Raw genomic sequence first — 18,076 nt, 5'->3', positions numbered from 1 at the left:
CATCAGCCTTGGAGAGGCTGCTCCTTCCCTGCAGGCTCCTCAGCGTGGTCCGCCCAGAAGACAGTGACTCCCCTTTCCAAGCCCAGGGTTCAGCTGCGGGCCTGCCTTTTGCACTGCAGCCTTCTTGGTGAGCAGCTCTTGGGAGGCCCTGGAGGGACCCGAGACGGCCATCAGTCTCAGGCCTCTCCTGTCTCCCTCTGACACCCCAGGGCATGGAAAGTAAAGGGGTGCACACTGTGAGGAAGAACCTCAGGAAGTGGCTTGCGCTCTTTCCTGAGATCCAAGCAATCCCTCCCTGTGTCTTCCCCGACCCCCCAAGGAGTGCCTGCTCCTGAGGCAGAGTGTGAGAAGAGCTTGGTCAGCTGGCCACACCGGGCATACCTCGTTCATTCACTTGGTCAGGCAGCCCCACCTGCACTTGATATTTCCATGAGAAGTCGGGCATAAGAATACCTACATTCACGCACGGGGGTGGGTGCACGGTGCTAGACCACGGGGACCCTCAGCATTTCCTGATCCCACCGCAGCTCCTCCTTGCACGCCCCTACCCTAAGTGGAGGAACTTTGGGGAAAGCCTTCAACCAGAGCTACAACCTGCTGTGCACAGCCTCCAGCACGGCCCACCTGGCCCCTCGCGCCGCCCTGCTGTCGGATGCGCCCGGTAAGCCCCCAGCCCGCGACCGCGAAGAAGAAAGTAAACAGGCCTCAGCCTCCGCTTTATTGCAAACTCGGGCTGCGCGCGGTAGACAATACACTGGACACCGGGGAGAGCCTAGGCCGAGGGAGGGACGGGGCTCGAGGGGTGCAGGAACGCGTTCTAGGCCAAAGGCGAGGGGCTCAAGGGGAGGGCCTTGGCCAAAGGTGTTGGGTCGCAAGCCAGGACCAAAATTCTAGGGCTCTAAAGGGACTGAGGCCAATCCACTGGAAGCCGGACTCCTGGAGGAAGGGAGGAAGAGATCTAAGACCTTTGAGGTGTAACTAGAGGGGCGAACCTAAGGCAGGGGTGGGGTGGGCGGGCGGGAACAGGGTCGGGCTCAGTGGAAGGTCTCCACCTCTACCACGGTCCAGTCACCCTGCGGGGAAGCCACGTCATCTGGGGAGAAGCTAGTGACTGAGGTGATGCTGGCGCGGGACTCGTCCAGCGGCGACAACAGTTCGGCCCAGCGGCCCAGTTCGGCGTCGCTCAGCGCAGTGCGGGCTCCCCCCGCGCTGCCGCCACCCCCGGCGCCACCTGGACCACCGCTGCCTCCCGCGGCCTCCTCTGTCGCAGCTAGCAGCAGCGTCCGGCTCAGCAGGTGCTGCACGACGCTGGCCTGCAGCGCCCCCAGCGGCAGCTCTCCCAAGCGCGCCGGCTTCGCGCCACGAGAGGCCGCACCAGCCGCAGCTCCGGCAGCCGCCTTCCCACCGCCCGCGCCGGGCCCGGGCCCGGGATCCAGTGCGTCTGTGGCGGGGCTCGCCGACTCGGGACCTTCAGCCTCATAGATGGTGCACAAGCCATCAGCAGAGCCCGACCCGGATGCAGGAGACCAAGGCAGGGGCGCTCCTGCGAGGAGTGGAGCCGGGATGCTCAGAGAGAGCGGGAAGCCCCACCCCCGCCACGAGACTCCGCCCCCCCTTCAGCTCCGCCCTCAGACCCAACTGTCTTGCCCCCAAGCCTCGCCTCCGACCCCGCCCTCTCACATCCCAGACCTCGCCCCTTCTACTGCTCCGCAGAGTCCGGAGGACTGCTTACCTGGGGTGCTGCGGATGGCCAGAGGCGGAGCGGAACCTCGGCTCCAAGCTGCCGGGTGGCAGGCGGCGAGCTCGGCATCGGCAGGCGGAGAGGCTGCGGCGCCGCCCTCAGGCCCACTGTCGTAGCCGCGCAGCTCCTCGGGCGTGCTGGTGGCGCTGCTGCTGTGGCCCGCCAGGTCCGGGCCACTCAGCGTACTAGACGGGCTGCGCGACGGCGGCGGCGGTGGGGCTGGGGCCAGCGCCAGGGTCAGCCGTGGGCCCGAGATGGGGGCATCGGGACCCGGGGTTGGAGGGCGGCGTGGGGCCTGCAGAGGAGGTGAGGCAGGGGGAGAGGGAGGGGTCTGCAAAGTCGGCAATGCCAGGGAAGGTGGAGCACGTGGTGGGGGCGTGATCAGAGAAGAGGGAGGGTCTTGCAGAGGGGATGAAGCAGAGGGAGAGGGAACCCCCTGCATTGGGAGAGAGGCCAGAGAAGGTGGAGCCTGCAGAGGAGGCAGGCTCAGAGGAGGAGTGGCCTGTAAAGGGGGCGTGCTCAAAGAAGGCGGATCCCGCGGAGGGAGTGTGGCCAGGGGAAAGGGAGAGTCTTGCAGAGGGGGTGAAGCAGGGGGAGAAGGAGGGGCCTGAAGAGGGGGCAAGGCCAGAGAAGGTGGAGCCTGCAGAGGAGGCAGGCTTGGAGGAGGAGGAGCGGCCTGTAAAGGGGGCGTGCTCAGAGAAGGTAGAGCCCGCGGAGGAGGTGTGGCCAGGGGAGAGGGAGAGTCTTGCAGAGGGGGTGAAGCAGGGGGAGAAGTGGGGGCCTGAAGAGGAGACGAGGCCAGAGAAGGTAGACCCCTCTGTGGGGGCTGAGCCCGAAGAGAGGGAGGATCATGCAGAGATGAAGCAGGGGGAGGAGAGGGTGGGGCCTGCAAAGGAGGTGAGGCCAGAGAAGGTGGAGCCAGCAGAGGAGGCAGGCTCTGATGAGGGGGAGTGGCCTGTACAGGAGGCGTGGTCAGAGAAGGTGGAGAGTGCGGATGAGGCACGGCCAGCGGAGGAGGGGTCGTCCGCAGAGGTGGTGAGGCTAGAGATGGTGTCTGTATAGGAGCGGCCTGTCGAGGGGAAGTAGCCAGAGGAGGTGGAGTCTGTAGCAGGGGCCTGACCAGGGGAGAGGGAGACTCTGAACGAGGAGGACCCTGAAGAGAGAGTGTGGTCTGAGAGGGTGTGGCCTGTGGAGGGGGTGTGGGAGGCGTGTCCAGTGTATAGGGCGTGGCCTGAAGAGGTGGAGACACAGGACTGGCCTGCGGAGGGGGCGTGGCCAGAGCGGAAGGAGCCTGAGGAGGGGGTGTGGCTAGGGGAGAGGGCAGGTTCCTCACAGATGCTGCCTGAGACTGAGGGGCTTGTAGGGGGGCAGCGGCTGGTGGTAGAGGACTTGCGGAAGGCGGTGTGGCTAAGGGAGAGGGGAGAGGTGGAAAAGGAGGTAAAGTCAAAGACGCCTCGGTGGGGAGTACACTATGCAGAGCAGGTGAAACTGATGGAGGGACTGATGCCAGAAGAGGGGCCATGTCCAAGGGAGAGGCGGACCCCTCTGGAAAAGATGTACCCAGGTGTGTGGGTGGAGCCTGCAAAGGAGGTGTGGCCGGTGGAGAGGGGAGGGTCAGCAGAGAGGGCGGAGCCGGAGAGGGAGGGGCTAGTGGATGGGGCGTGGTCAAAGACCGGCTGAGGGCCTGGGAAGGGGGCGTGGTCGGTGGAGAAGGAGGAAGTGCGTCCCGACAGGGAGTGGTTGGGACACGCGGAGGCGGTGCGGTAGGACAAGGTAGAGAGGATTTGGCCAGAGGAGGAGAAAGGCCCCTCACTGGGGCTGCGCCCTTCCTGGGGGATGTGGCCTGCGGGGCGCGAAGAGTCTGCAGTCCTTTCGACTTGGGCTGAACAAGAGCCCGGGGTGCTCCAGCCCGGGAGGCTCCAGAGCGGACTGGGGAGGATACAGGGGTGACGCTAGAGCCCAGGGGGCGTGAGGTTGGCCTCTGGAGGCTCCCGCCGGCGCTGGGTCGCCTCCTGGAGGCAGGGCTCGGCTCCGCCGCGCTTCGCTCTGGGGCGCTGCTCACTGACTTCTTGGAAGCCTCAGTCGTCGGGGGCCGGAGCCGGGCACTTGGAGCTGCCCGAGGGACACCCACCTCAGCGCCCGCAGCCCGGGGCCGACAGGAATTGACCGGGGAGGGGATGGCTGGGGTGGACCCAGAAGAGTCTGGGGACAAAACAGAAGGCCGAAGGTCACCAATACTTCACAGCTCAGGAACCCCTCTGGTTCCTCCCCCAAGTTACATACCTCTCCGTGCCCCAGTACTAAGGGTGCTCCTTCTGGGTGAATCTGTGGCTTTTCCTCTGGCTGCAGGTTCCTCAGCTGGGGGACGGAGCCCCTTCTGCCCAAGAAGGCCTGGTCTGGGGACAGGAGGGCCTGCGATCAGGGCAGAGCTCCAGCTCCTATTTCCTCTCCCAAGTCTACATTTCCCCATCTGTAAAATGGGGCATATGCTCTCTCTGCCAGCCAATAACAGCTTTCACCAATTTGCGCCCAGTGATTAGCAAGTGCTCCCACACACTTTAATTAAAGGCTTCCAGATGGAGACACTAACCCTTGCCTAAGGGACTAGGGGGTGGGGGCGGGTGTGTTACCTGGTGGGCGCGCTGGCATGCCCAGGGCTAGAGATACAGCCTGAGCCTGGGGTCCTGGCAGGGGCCCGCTCCCCTCTCCCAGCTGCTGGGGGCCTGGAGGCTGTGGGGAGAAGGCCGAGTCAATGCAGGTGCCCCAGATATCAAGGAAAAGCTGGTGCCTCAGAGGAGGGGAGGCAAGATGGGGTCAGAATCAGGGAAAGAGGCTGAAGTACCTGGGCTCCGGGGGCCCGTCCCAGAGCTCCTCGTTGGTCCCACCTGGGGAGTAACCTCCGGGAGAGCGGCTCCCCGGATGCCCCCGGTTCGCTCTGCCAGGGGCCCTCGCCCTGCGGCTGCTGCTGCTCCCAGAACTCGGAGAGCCGCGCTGGTTACTGGAGGAGGGGGTCGTGGAGACCCTGCGGGCTTGGGGATTGGAAGGCCGGGAGGGCGAGAAGCGGGCGGGCGACCAGCGGCCGCTGCCCTGGACTTGTCCCTCTTGTCCATCCAGCACCTGACGAAGAAACAGATTAATCAGCATCCCAGGTCCTGGATCGCTATGCTGCCTGCAAGGCTCTGGGTCCTGGAACCTCTCTGCTCCTTCTCCTGCGTCACCAACCATGGGCGCCCAAACCTCTGCTTGGATCCACTTCCTTCCACCCACCCACCACTCACCAGCGCAGCTGCTCACGGTGGTCCCCAAGCCTCGTCCTTATCGCCTTTCCTCCAGGCCACGCCTGCCTCTGCTCCCTCTCAGGACCAGAGATCAACCCACCTACCCCTCGCCCTCTCAGGGTCTTGACCACCAGCGTCGGGCCAGGGAGCTGCCACAGGTTCCAGATGAAGGGATGAGCACACGCCCGGATCCCCTCGCCAGCCCCCAGAGCAGTCCCGGGCCTCCGGGAGAGATGCCGGCACCTGCCGGGAGGAGGAGCGGTCCCGGCTGCCCGCGCACGGGCTTGCGGAGACAAAGAGCCGCGTTCCGAGCCCGTCCCCCTGCGCCCGCTGGGCCCTGGTCCGCATCGCCCTTCCACCTGCTCGCGCCACTGCTCACCTCGGGCTTCGGTCTCCCTCCGCTCCACGCTGGATCCCCTGGGGTGGGGCCGGGTGGGAGCGCCGCGGCGGTGGCTGCGGAGGCCAGGCGAGGGGAGGGGGCGGCGGGCGGCGGCGCGGTGAGGCGGGCCCGGCCCTTGGCGGCGGGCGGGGTAGAAGGGGGCGCGTGCGCTGGATGTAGACCGGGAAGGCGCAGGCGGGAGCGCGCGGAATTGAGTGGGGAGGGGGGAGCGCGTGGGATGTAGAGGCGGCTTCTCTGCGGCTGCGCCTGAGCACCTCAGACACCCAACCGGAGAGGCTTCGGGGACTGGGGGTAATCCCTTGGGGTCTCCGATCCAGTCTAACCCCCTCTTCCCCAGCCGCTGCCGCACACACCTGCCCAGGCCCCCACCCAACCACCTGGAGACCCGAGGCCCGCCTGAACGCGGATAGGCTGGGCCCTGGCAACCAGGGGGCGGGACCATCGCGCCTCGTGCCCAGTTCGCCAATCCGGCCTCTCGATGTCCCTGGCCCAGTCTTCGCCTTCGCTACCGCAGAGGCTGCCCCCAGACCCAGGTTTCCTGGGGCTTCCACCTCTCTTTTACCCAAAGCTTTTTCACAGACCCCAGGAAACCTCCTATCTCGTGGAGCTCGGGGGACTGGTGGGAGAATGAAGCCCTGGGAAAGTAGGGGTAGCCCCCGATTTGGGGGAAGAGAGGAAAAAAGAATAAGGGGGAGAGAGAGACCGAGACTGTGAGAGGTGACCCAACCTTCTACAGGGCAGCGCACCCCCGCTCTCCATACCCTCCCAGGTCACATAAAGTCAAGTCAGCAAAGGCTTCCGGATAGAGCCAGGCTTTGAGAAGATGAGATTATTGGGGGGGGGGGGGCTGGAGGTGTCAAAACTGGTGCATGAAGGAGCTGAAGAAATTCCGTTCGAGGTTTCCCGGCCCAGCCTGAGGGAGTAGAGGTGTCATTTTGGTGACTTGCCAACTGGTGCAGGGGCCACCTGGAGTATCTTGATAGGGGATTGTGGCATGGAGGGGATAGAAGCATGAAGAGGGAGATGGCCATCTTCAGCCGCCCTGAGCTGGGGCACAGTGTCAGGTGCCCTCCTGCACCTCCGCTTATACTCAAAACCACATTGGGGACTTCCCTGGTGGTCCAGTGGCTACCCTCCCAACCCAGGGAACTAGACCCCACATGCTGCAACTAAGGGTTCGCCTGCTGCAACTAAAGGTTCTGCGTGTCGCAACACAGACTGAAGATCCTATGTGCTGCAACTGAGACCCAGTGCAGCCAAATCAATTAATTAAAAAATAAAAGACCACATCGACCCCACAGAAACACTGGGCTCTCTGCTCCCAAGCCCAATCTCTCCAGACTTTTAGCTACCCACTATCCCATCCCAAGGAACTGGCTCCCTCTGCCCCACCTTGTCCCCATCACATTTGTTCATATAGAGAGCTTGAGAATGCCCTGTGTGGTCCCATTCATACAACCTCCTGGAAACTGCAAGCTAATCTATAGACAGTGATAGAAAGCAACTCAATGGTTGTTGGGGTCCAGGGAAGGGAAACTTTTGAACCACTCATTGTAGCCACTCTGACGGATTCCTGACCCTGAGAAACTGCATGTGTGCTCAAGTTTCTGTCGAGTCTGACTCTTTGTGACCCTATGGACTATAGCCCACCAGGTTTCTCTGTCCATGGGATTTCCCAGGCAAGAATACTGGAGTGAGTGGCCATTTCTTCCTCTGGGGATCTTCCCGACCCAGGAATCAAACACTTTTTCTCTTGTGTCTCCTGCATTGCAGGTAGATTCTTCATTGGTAAGCCACCAGGGAAGCCCTGATAAACTGTCAGACAGTAAATTCTTGTTGTCTTAAGTTTTGGGGCAGTTGTCACACAGCAGTAGGTTTTGGGGCAGTTTGTTACACAGCAATAGATAGCTACCTCAGGCTCACAAAACCTTAAAAGCTGGTTATAAACAATCAAGTATTGGTGAGAATATGGAGAAATAAGAACACTTGTGTACCATTAGTGGGAATGTAAAATGATACAGCCACTGTGATCCACTTATATGAGATCCCCAGAGGATGCAGATTTATTGAGATGGACAGTATAATGCTAAGTGCCAGGGGCTGGGGGAGAGGAATAGTGAATTCGTGTTCCATGACAACAGAGTTTCATTTTTTTCAAAATGAAAAAAGTTCTGAAGATGGATGGTGGGGATGGTTGCCTAACTCTGTGAAATTACTTAATGCCACTGAAGTGAGAGTATTGGTTGCTCACTTGTGTCTGACTGTTTGGGGACCTCAAGGACTACAGCCCTCCAGGCTCCTCTTGTCCATGGGATTCTCCAGGCAAAAATATTGGAGTGGGTTGCCATTTCCTTCTCCAGAGGATCTTCCTGACCCAGGGATCAAACCTGCATTGCAGGGATCAATGTGCATTGCAGGCAGATTCTTTACCTCCTGAGCCAGCAGGGAAGCCCTTAATGCCAATGAGCTGTACCCTTAAAAATGGTTAGGATGGCAAATTCTTTGTTATGTGTGTGTACATTACCACAATTGTTTAAAAACTTGTATAGTATGCATGTGGGGAAACTCATGAATTACCAATGGGAATGTAAAGTAGGCAGTCTTTCTGAAGGACCACTGGGAAGCACTGCATGTATGTCATATGGCTAAGACATTCCACTCAAGCGTTTGTACCTGTGACAGATCCCATACAGCCCCTGCTATATCCTCTGAGCACCCAGAGTCCCCACATGCAGGGAAAGTCAGGAGTCCCAAGGCGTGAACGCCCCCCTCCACCCCAGTCTCCAGCAAAGCCCTCAGCCACGACAGACAGAAGCTGGTGCAACAATGCTTCCACTCCTCCGCCACTTGGGTGGGACACCTTGGAGGTGCATCTGCCATCATCTCCCAGAGCTGCCGTCATTAACACGTACTGGCTTCCTTCTCTTCCCCACTGGCTCATGGTTAATCCTTCCTGAGTTCACCTTCCAGAGAAACTATTGCCATCTAATTCCTTGCCTCGGGGTCTGCATGAAGAAGAGCCTGAACTAAGCACCCATCCATTATTTACTGAATGCCCACTGTGTGCCAGGCACCATGTGAAGTGTCAGAAAAGATATGTGTCTAGGGCCCGTGGGGCTTCAGTTCCAGTGACCGCAGAGACTATTGCACAGGAGTGCAAAGCAGTGTGTGACAAGACACGCATCCCAGCATATAGCTGAGAACAAACCCTCAGGACATGGATCTCAAGGAGCTACTCCAGAGGCTAGAGGAAAAGGAGAAGCTATTCATCTCAAAAGGCCCCTTTGCTACCACTTCACCTCACCCTGTTTTGCTATATGCACAGCATAAGTGCATGCTCAATGACTCAGTCATGTATGACTCTTTGAGACACCATGGGCTATAGTCCACCACTCCTCTGTCCATGGGATTCTCCAGGCAAGAATCCTGGAGAGGGTTGCCATTTCCTTCTACAGGGGTCCTTCCCCACCTGCTTCTCCTGCACTGGCAGGCAGATTCTTTTCCACTGCACCACCACAGCATTTGTCACAAATTGACATTATCTTGTTCCTTAATTACACACATTCTTACCCTCTCCCTCTCTCCACCCCCATCCACACACAGACACACTCCAATAGAGCAGAAGCTCTGAGAGAGAAGATAGCCTCACTTATCTTGTCCACACAAAGAAGGTTTGTCTTTGGGTGGCCTGTGGCCGAGCCCACAGGTACTTCTGCAAGGGGGTCATGCCCATTGCCAGATTTCACAGAGGAACCTAAGCTTAGGGGGTCCCAACCCTCGAGGTTTCAGAGTATCTCTAATCTGGTGAACTTGTGGGCTCGTTTTCCCCATGAGAGATAGGGCCTCACTCTCCTACCTTCTCAGGTCTCCTCTCCTTTGAATCTAGCAGACAGAGCAGATCAAGGTAAAAGTCTTGTCTGAGATCTAGTGCAGGCCTCCCAAAGTGGGGAGGAAATCGTGGGGGTTGGGGCAGCAGGGTCTCCCTTTGAGAAGCAGACCTCCCAGATTGGACTCCAACCTTGGCTCCCAGAGCCCTCTGACCCCGGACTCTGTCTCCTCCCCAGTGGAGAGCGTCCCCTGGTTGGGTGGTCACAGCAGGAAGGAGAAAGCGCCCCGCCCTCCCTTGGGCCCTGATCACGGATTCCCTGTTTGAGTTTCAAAGCCAAGTAGCTCCACCTGTTACTGACTAGTCTATATAGCTTAGCTCCCAGAAAGGTACTCTCAGGTTGGCTTTGGGCGTCCAGCGCCTTCAGCCCCTCTCAGGGTCCCTCATGCCAGGTCCGCCCCACTGCAGCGGAGCCCAGAATTCTACCGTTTCTGCTCCTCCGACGAGCCCCTCCCCTCCCCGGGGACTTCAGGGTTAGGCTCGCCTACCTCCGGCTAGCCTACGGTACCGGCAGTCCGGGAGCGTCCGAAGGGAGGCGGGGCCGAGACGGCTGGTGGGCGGGGCGGGGCGGGGCAGCCCGCGGCTCCGGTCCCGCCCGCCCTGACTCACCCAGTCCCGCCCGCGAACTCCGCGGGAGTCCGGGCCGCTCAGCTCCCCGGGACACAGGAGTTGGAAACAGCGTCTGGCCCGTGAGGTGAGTAGGTGGCTCTCCGCGCTTGGGGACTCGGTGGTGGGCTGAGGACCTGGCCCACAGGAGGACCGCCCGAGGTGCGGCTGGCCCTGCGACCTGAGCCCTAAGCCGTCTGGGGCACAGAAGGAGCTGGGCGGGGGGTGGGGGGTGAGGGGGGGCGGTGCAGAGAGAGGCCCGGCCCTGGCCAGCCCAAGGGCGCCTATCCAGGGAGCCCGGCAGGCCTGGCCAAGGACAGAGTGAAGATCGAACAGCTAGGGTCCACCCTGGGCGTCTTGATACCCTGTTCCCCTCTCCTCTTGCCAGTGACAGCTCATCCCAGTGAGCCCCTCACCTCCCAGAACCCTAACACGTGGGGGCCTCCCCAGGCTGTCCCTTCCAGGTCCCTTGAACCTAAAGACTCCCCAGAAGCCCCAGTCCTGGAAGGGCAGCTTGGAAAAGTACTAGGTTGGGACTCCCCAGGCCTAAGGCCCAGAACTGGCTCTGCTGCTACTGCCCCCCCACCCCCGACCATAATTTCTCCCTCGTGTAGAAGTCAAAGGTTAAACCGAATGCCCTCCAAGGCCCATTTCGGGGCTGACAACTGTCACTGTTTCTTCTTTGCCGCTTAGCTTGGGCGGTGGGTGGAAATGGGGGTCGGGGGGATCGGGGCACCCACCACCGCTGCCAGTGTTTAGAGGCAAGGTGGGGGCTCGAGGGAGGCATGAGAGAGAAGCAAGGATGAGGCATGGGTAGGCAGAGCTAAGGCTACGTAGGGGGCAATTTCCTGTTCAGAGGCTGACAAGGACAACTTAGCCTGGTAGGCAGAGCAGCCATCCTCCCTCCATCTCTTCTCTACCGGAAGGAGCCCCCTTCTGAGGCTCCCTGGCAAAGATGCTTCACCTCAGTGAGATGTTCTTGCTCAACCTGGAACAGAGTGCCTGTGATCAGATGGACAGGACTCAGGGGGTCTCCCTCAAATGCTGCTTGTCACAAGCTGGGACACCTTGAATGAGTTATTTCACTTCCCCGAGTCTGGGAAATAAGGGTCTCCACATCCATGCTCCTGGAGTTGGGATCAAACAAGACACCGAAAGCATCTGGTGGCCTTAAGTTCTCTGTCCCCACACCCCCATGAGGCTTTCTCCCCTAGCCCTCCCACCAGCCTGGTTCAGACAAAGGGGGGCCAGTCTTGTGTCTGGGGGAAACTTAATGGCAGGTTCCAAACAGTCAAGATTGAGTCATGGAGACAGATAATGATAACCCCATGTCTGCCTTTGTTGTGTATACACCTTGCTCCGTGGGAGCCTCTGACCCATCCGTTGGGGACCCTGGGTGTCTCTGCCTTCTTGCTTTTGATTGTGGGTCTGGGATGGCCAATGGCAGAGCTTCCACAATTGTGAGATGTGTCCTGAAGGGTGGCAGGACCTCGGGGGCAGGAAGCTGGTCCTCCCTGCCTGTCTGTGTGGCATTTCTGCTAAGAGTCACCATTCTTAATTGAAGCAGTGTCGCTTGCAGGGGCAGGTGGCCAGGGCAGGGAGAATAGTGGGTGGCCAGAACTGGAAGAGAGTGTATGGCTGTGTCTCCGGTCCTGAGTCTCCTTTCAGCTTGTACACACGTGCACTGGTGCGTACACACTAGAATGCCCCCAGGGTTTTGTCCCACTTGGTGGCTGCAATTTGGCCCCTGGGGGCTGTGGAGTTGCCCTGGGTGTGTTTCTGTCAGATTCCCTGGTGTCTGAAGCCTGTGATGCACTGGTGGAGGGTGGGCACCTTTACTGGGCTTGTTGTTGAGGACAGGTTGTGAAACTCAGCGCAAGGGCTGGGTCACTGGGTGAGGGATCCTGTGTTCTATGTACCCCCTTGTGTGAGCCTGGTGCTGGGTGAGTCAGGGCCTGAGTCAGGGGCCCCTGGAGACCGGGTGTAGGCAGGTGTGTCCCTTCCCTTGCCTGCCATCCCTGGTGGGATTAAGGGGTGTGGTGGACTGCCCTGACTTCAGCCGGCTGGGCGGGGCCTGCATCCTACAGCCCCGCCCACTTCCACCTTGTCCTCATTCAGTAGTAATAGAAGGCCTTCCAGGGTTATGGGGACCGAAGAGGGAGGCATGGAGGTATCAAAGCAATTGGCTGAAGTGTGGGACAGAGGCCAGCCCTGCCCCCCAGGAGATGGGTGGGAGGCTGGAGGATGATCCGATGACTCAGACGCCTCCCTTCCTTGCCCAGCCAGTGACAAGCTATCAGGATGAGGACCACAGGGCCCAGGAAACCTACATGAGAAACAGGCATCTGTGCTCAGTCATGTCCGATTCTTTGCGACCCCATGGACTATAGCCCCCAGGCTCCGCTGTCCCTGGGATTCTCCAGGCAAGAATACTGAAGTGGGTAGCCATTTCCTCCTCCAGGGGATCTTCCCCACCCAGGGATCAAACCTGCGTCTCTTGCATCTCCTGCATTGGCAAGTGGGTTCTTGACCACTGTGCCATCTGGGAAGCGTGAGAAGGATGAGAAACAGGGGCTTTATATTGGGGAGCATGGGTGCTGGGAAGGGGAGATGGACCGGCCTAGGAGCCCCCTCGGAGACAGTGGGGGCCTTGCTGCCTTCCTTTCTCTCCCCTTCCAGACCTGGGAAGAGAGGCTGCAGGGCTGCCTGTCTGGGAGGGTGCTGTACCAGCTTGTGGTCCACGCCCCCGAGTGACTTGCGCCTGGCTGTCTGTATCTGAAATAATGATACCTTGGTCTAAAATGAAACCCAGGGACAGACAGAGTAGGCCGGCCGCCCAGGAGCCTGGCAGCCCAGCCCCGTCCTAGACGTTGTAGTCGTAGGTGTCACCCTGGCTCTCTCCCTGTGAGTTTTCCATTTCCTGATTCTTTGCCCCTCAGCCCTTGCCTTTCGGGTATCCGTTTTCCGCAGCAGATCCTAAACACTGGCCCCACCAGAAACCCAGGTGTCCTCGTCCCTGCCAACCCGCCCCCCCCGCCCCCCGCCCCCAGGGCCGACAAGCCTTCAGCTCCGCCACTCCCTGCCCCTGGGGCCCGTAACCAGAGCCAGGCTCCAGCCGGCTTTTCCGGTTGGAGGTTGGAGGTGGTGCCCGGAGCGCCCCTGAAGGGGGTGGGGGTCCACGCCCCGGAAGTCCCGAGTCTCGGGACTCTCTGTGGTCCAGTGACGGAGGGATCCGGGGCTGGCCGCCTGGGTACCGGGTGTCCGGAGTCAAGGAAGCAGAGCGAAGTGTTTGGGACTGGCGTCAAGTGTGGGAGGAGATGCCTGGGCTCGGGGAGAAGGCCACACCGGCGAGCGGTGGAGCAGCGGCCTCGTGGAATGCCCCTCCTGAGCTCTGAGAGGGCAAGCCCAGTCCCAGCGAGGCAGGGGTCCCTGGGAACAGAGGTGGCGAGGACTTACCGAGCAGTAAGTACTTCCCACCTTAAGCCAAGCATTCAGTCTTAGTCGCTTGGCTCCAGGAAGGAGGTGAGGTCTGGGGGGCGGGGGAGGGGAAGGGAGCGCACAGCTGTGGGTTCTGCTGGAGTTCGGCGGGGCGGAGCGCGGATACTGGGAGCAGAGGCGTGTCTTTCTGGCTCTTCTGGGGGCCCGGCTCACAAGGCGCCCTTTCCTGAGGGTCTCTCTCTGCATCCTCCGCTTCCTGCTCTCCTCACAGGAGGGATGATTCCGGTGGCGGAGTTCAAGCAGTTCACGGAGCAGCAGCCTGCCTTCAAGGTGCTCAAACCTTGGTGGGACGTGCTGGCCGAGTACCTCACCGTAGCCATGCTCATGATCGGGGTCTTCGGCTGCACCCTCCAGGTAAGGGGCGGGGCGGGGTGTGGCCTGGATGGGGCGGGGTCTCCAAGGGGCGGGGTCTGGGAGATTCCGGAAGTCTTCCCTTATCCTATCATAGTTCTAGAGACTGGACATCCGAAATAAAAGTGTTGACAGGGCTGGTTCCTTGCGAAGGCTGTGCCTCTCGTCTAGACTCTGGTGGCCTCAGGCATTCCTTGGTTGATAGAGGACATTCTCACTGTATCTTCACAGCATCTGCCCTCAGTGTGAGTGTGTGTCCAAATTTCTCCCTCATCTTAACTTGATTACATCTGCTCTGCAAACTATTTCCAGATAAGGCATCAATCACAGGTTAGGTATTTGGGGCTTAGGACTTCAACATTTTTTTGTTTAATATTTATTTGCCTGCACCAGTTCTTAGTTGCCTCATGCGGCATTTTTACTTGCAGCCTGTAAGATCTTTATTTTTTTTTTTTTAAGTTGAAGCACGAACCCTTAGGTGTGGCATGTGGGATCTAGTTCCCTGACTAGGGATCAAACCCAGGCCTCCCAGCATTGGGAGTGCCCAGTCTTAGCCACTGGGCCAGCAGGGAAGTCCCTAGGTCTTTAACATCTTTTTGAGGAACATGAATCAACCCAGCTCTTGTATTTCCAGACAAAGTCCTGTGCTCAAAGCTTTAGTGACTCTTCCAAAGTTACAGCCAGCTGAGGACAGCTGGGGATCAATGCAGACCTCTCCTGCTTGCAGCCTGCTTCCTCTTCCTATAGCTTCCCAGGCCGCCCTAGATCCTTCACCCTCTTTCATATCCTCTCCCCCATCCCCAGGTGACACAGGACAAGATCATCTGTCTGCCCAGTCATGAACCCCGGGAGAATTTATCTGAAGCCCCGTGCCAGCAGCTGCTGCCGCGGGGGGTCTCAGAGCCCATGGGGGACCTCCGGGAGTTGAGCGGCCTGAAGAACAACCTGGACCTGCAGCAGTACAGCTTCATCAACCAGCTCTGCTACGAGACGGCCCTCCACTGGTACGCCAAGTACTTCCCCTACCTGGTGGTCATCCACACGCTCATCTTCATGGTCTGCACCAGCTTCTGGTTCAAGTTCCCCGGCACCAGCTCCAAGATCGAGCACTTCATCTCCATCCTGGGCAAGTGTTTTGACTCGCCATGGACTACTCGGGCGCTGTCCGAGGTCTCCGGGGAGAACCACAAGGGCCCTGCCACCACCACAGCTGGGCGGGCGACAGTGACCGTGACCACAATAGCAGGGCAGGGGAAGGCAGGGGAGGGCGAGAAGGAGAAGGTGTTGGCAGAGCCCGAGAAGGTGGTGACAGAGCCCCCAGCTGTCACCCTGCTGGACAAGAAGGAGGGGGAGCAGGCCAAAGCCCTGTTTGAAAAGGTCAAGAAATTCCGCGTGCATGTGGAGGAGGGCGACATCCTATATACCATGTACATCCGGCAGACGGTGCTCAAGGTCTGCAAGTTCTTGGCCATCCTGGTCTACAACCTGGTCTATGTGGGAAAGATCAGCTTCCTGGTGGCCTGCAGGGTGGAGACCTCGGAGGTGACGGGCTACGCCAGCTTCTGCTGCAACCACACCAAGGCCCACCTCTTCTCCAAGCTGGCTTTCTGCTACATCTCCTTCGTGTGCGTCTACGGGATCACCTGTCTCTACACCCTCTATTGGCTCTTCCACCGGCCCCTCAAGGAGTACTCCTTCCGGTCGGTGAGGGAGGAAACCGGCATGGGCGACATCCCCGATGTCAAGAACGACTTCGCCTTTATGCTGCACCTCATCGACCAGTACGACTCACTCTACTCCAAGCGCTTTGCTGTCTTCCTCTCTGAGGTCAGCGAGAGCCGCCTGAAGCAGCTCAACCTCAACCACGAGTGGACTGCCGAGAAGCTGCGGCAGAAGCTGCAGCGCAACTCCCGGGGCCGGCTGGAACTGGCCCTCTGCATGCTCCCGGGGCTGCCAGACACGGTCTTTGAGCTCAGCGAGGTGGAGGCACTGCGGCTGGAGGCCATCGGTGACATCACCTTCCCCCCAGGACTCTCACAGCTGGTTCACCTGCAGGAGCTGAGCCTGCTCCACTCACCCGCCAGGCTTCCATTCTCCTCACAGATCTTCCTGCGGGACCGCCTGAAGGTCATCCGAATCAAGTGCGAGGAGCTGCGGGAGGTGCCCCTGTGGGTGTTTGGGCTGCGCGGTCTGGAGGAGCTGCATCTAGAGGGTCTCTTCCCCCCAGAGCTGGCCCGGGCGGCCACCCTTGAGAGCCTCCGGGAACTGAAGCAGCTGAAGGTGCTGTCTCTGCGGAGCAACGCCGGCAAGGTTCCCGCCAGTGTTACTGATGTGGCCGGCCACCTTCAGCGGCTCAGCCTGCACAACGACGGGGCGCGTCTGGTGGCACTGAACAGCCTCAAGAAGCTGGCGGCACTGCGGGAGCTGGAGCTGGTGGCCTGCGGGCTGGAGCGCATCCCCCATGCCGTCTTCAGCCTAGGTGCACTGCAAGAGCTTGACCTCCGGGACAACCACCTGCGTTCCATCGAGGAGATCCTCAGCTTCCAGCACTGCCGCAAGCTCCTCACGCTCCGGCTGTGGCACAACCAGATCGCCTACGTCCCCGAGCACGTGCGGAAGCTGCGGGGCCTCGAGCAGCTCTATCTGAGCCACAACAAGCTGGAGACGCTGCCCACCCAGCTCGGCATGTGCTCCAGCCTCCGCCTGCTGGACGTCTCGCACAATGGGCTTCACTCCCTGCCAGCCGAGCTGGGTCTCCTGCAGAATCTTCAGCACTTGGCTCTCTCCTACAATGCCCTGGAGTTTCTACCCGAAGAGCTCTTCTTCTGCCGCAAGCTGCGGACGCTGCTCCTAGGTTACAACCACTTGAGCCAGCTCGCACCCCAGGTGGGGGCCCTCAGGGCCCTCAGCCGCCTGGAGCTCAAGGGCAACCGGCTGGAAGCACTGCCGGAAGAGCTCGGCAACTGTGGGGGGCTCAAGAAGTCGGGGCTCCTGGTGGAGGACACCCTTTACGACGGGCTGCCGGCGGAGGTACGGGACCGGATGGAGGCGGAGTGAAGCCGGGGAGGGAGGACAGGTTGAGGTCAATGCGTCCCGGATGCTACCGCCCCGGAATCTACCATTATCTTCGAGGGAGGTGGCAAAGTGGGCCCCAGCCAGGAGACAAGGAACAGACATGTCAGGTTGATGGAGCCCAGGCAAGATCCTGAGACTGGTTTGTCTGGGAGGTTGTGGATTTGGGGTGGAACATCCTGGAGAGATTAACTCAGTCAGAAGACTCTCAGACCAAAACCACACCCGTGTCTTTGGCTTGGCTGACCTGCCCCTAGCCCTGGGCCAGAGATGCTGCCCTCCCCCAGACAGCAACCACAGTACCCCATATGGGGGGTGGGGTGGGGGAGGCTCATCCCAATGGGATTTCAACCCTTTCCCCCTGTCCAAAACAGCTTACATCTGGGGTTTTCTCCCAACGAGGGGACACAGATATAAGGGACCAACCTCCCCCCCCCCAATTTTGATATTTATCTCCTATTTATAAGTTGCTTTCTATGGACACCTGAACTCAGAAAGCAATGGTTCTCATATTTGGCTGAAATCAACATCTCCAAAACAAAACATCCTAGCCCGCACCCTTGAAAGGCTGACTCAGGACGTTGGCTGGAGGCCAGGAACTTGCTGGTAAACAGAAGCATCCCAGGTAATTCTGATTCGGACCATCCCAGGCCTGAATGTTGGGAAATGCTGACCTACAGAGCAGATATCTGGGTGTCGAGAGCAGGGATTCTGAACTTGGTTTTAGATCCCTAGATGCTTTGAGAAATCTGATGAAAGCTGGGCACCTCCTTCCTCAGGAAAATGCTCCTGTTCACATAAGTTAAAAGCTCTGCAGGCAACTTCAAGCAATCAACATTCCCCCAGACCCCCCAGGGGGCTATTCATGGACGTGCTAATGACTGGAACACCTGCAAAGGAGGCACATTTTTCTGTAGGCTGGGGCTTTCTTTCAATGTTCCCTATGTGAGGGAGTGTATATCAGTGGGTGCTTAATAAATAACACTAACTATGAGAACTATAGTTTTTTTTGGCTGAGCTGGGCCTTCCATGCTGCACTCAGGCTTCCTCTAACCGTGGTGCATGGGTTTCTCATTGTGGTCACTTCTCTTTTGCAGAGCACAGGCTCAGTAGCTGCGGCACAAGGGCTTAGTGGCTCCGTGGCATGTGAAATCTCCCCAGGCCAGGAATCAAACCCATATCCCCCGTGTTGGCAGGTGGATTCTTACCCAGCCCAGGGAAGTCTGAGAATGATAAGTCTGATC

At 59.5% G+C, this 18,076-nt stretch overlaps 2 protein-coding genes across 6 annotated transcripts; one reads left to right on the top strand and one right to left on the bottom strand.

Moving 5' to 3' along the window:
* Positions 1-704: 704 nt before the first annotated feature.
* Positions 705-13,457, bottom strand: PRR36 (proline rich 36). Of its 3 annotated transcripts, none has more exons than XM_043466451.1 (6): positions 13,368-13,457; positions 4,584-4,858; positions 4,372-4,471; positions 4,025-4,137; positions 1,733-3,943; positions 705-1,543 (listed from the first exon to the last, which is right to left on the bottom strand). In XM_043466451.1, the coding sequence occupies exons 1-6, from the start codon at positions 13,400-13,402 to the stop codon at positions 1,035-1,037; spliced, it is 3,243 nt and encodes a 1,080-aa protein (XP_043322386.1). In that variant the 5' UTR covers positions 13,403-13,457; the 3' UTR covers positions 705-1,034. The 3 variants fall into 3 exon arrangements, with proteins under 3 accessions (XP_043322386.1, XP_043322387.1, XP_043322388.1); XM_043466452.1 differs by lacking the exon at positions 13,368-13,457 and adding an exon at positions 5,399-6,159; XM_043466453.1 differs by lacking the exon at positions 13,368-13,457 and adding an exon at positions 5,020-5,353.
* Positions 9,919-17,834, top strand: LRRC8E (leucine rich repeat containing 8 VRAC subunit E). 3 transcript variants are annotated; one of them, XM_043466456.1, is made up of 3 exons: positions 9,919-9,999; positions 13,621-13,763; positions 14,565-17,834. In XM_043466456.1, exons 2-3 carry the CDS (start codon positions 13,626-13,628, stop codon positions 16,815-16,817), a joined length of 2,391 nt encoding a protein of 796 aa, XP_043322391.1. In that variant the 5' UTR covers positions 9,919-9,999; positions 13,621-13,625; the 3' UTR covers positions 16,818-17,834. The 3 variants fall into 3 exon arrangements, with proteins under 3 accessions (XP_043322391.1, XP_043322390.1, XP_043322392.1); XM_043466455.1 differs by lacking the exon at positions 9,919-9,999 and adding an exon at positions 13,025-13,373; XM_043466457.1 differs by lacking the exons at positions 9,919-9,999; positions 13,621-13,763 and adding an exon at positions 13,867-14,005.
* The last annotated feature ends 242 nt before the right edge of the window (positions 17,835-18,076 follow it).

Source organism: Cervus canadensis, chromosome 4 (assembly GCF_019320065.1).
Source record: "Cervus canadensis isolate Bull #8, Minnesota chromosome 4, ASM1932006v1, whole genome shotgun sequence".
In the NCBI taxonomy this organism is placed as follows: domain Eukaryota; kingdom Metazoa; phylum Chordata; class Mammalia; order Artiodactyla; family Cervidae; genus Cervus; species Cervus canadensis.
The sequence above is the reverse complement of the archived record's forward strand: the minus strand, read 5'-3'. Positions and strand labels throughout refer to the sequence as shown.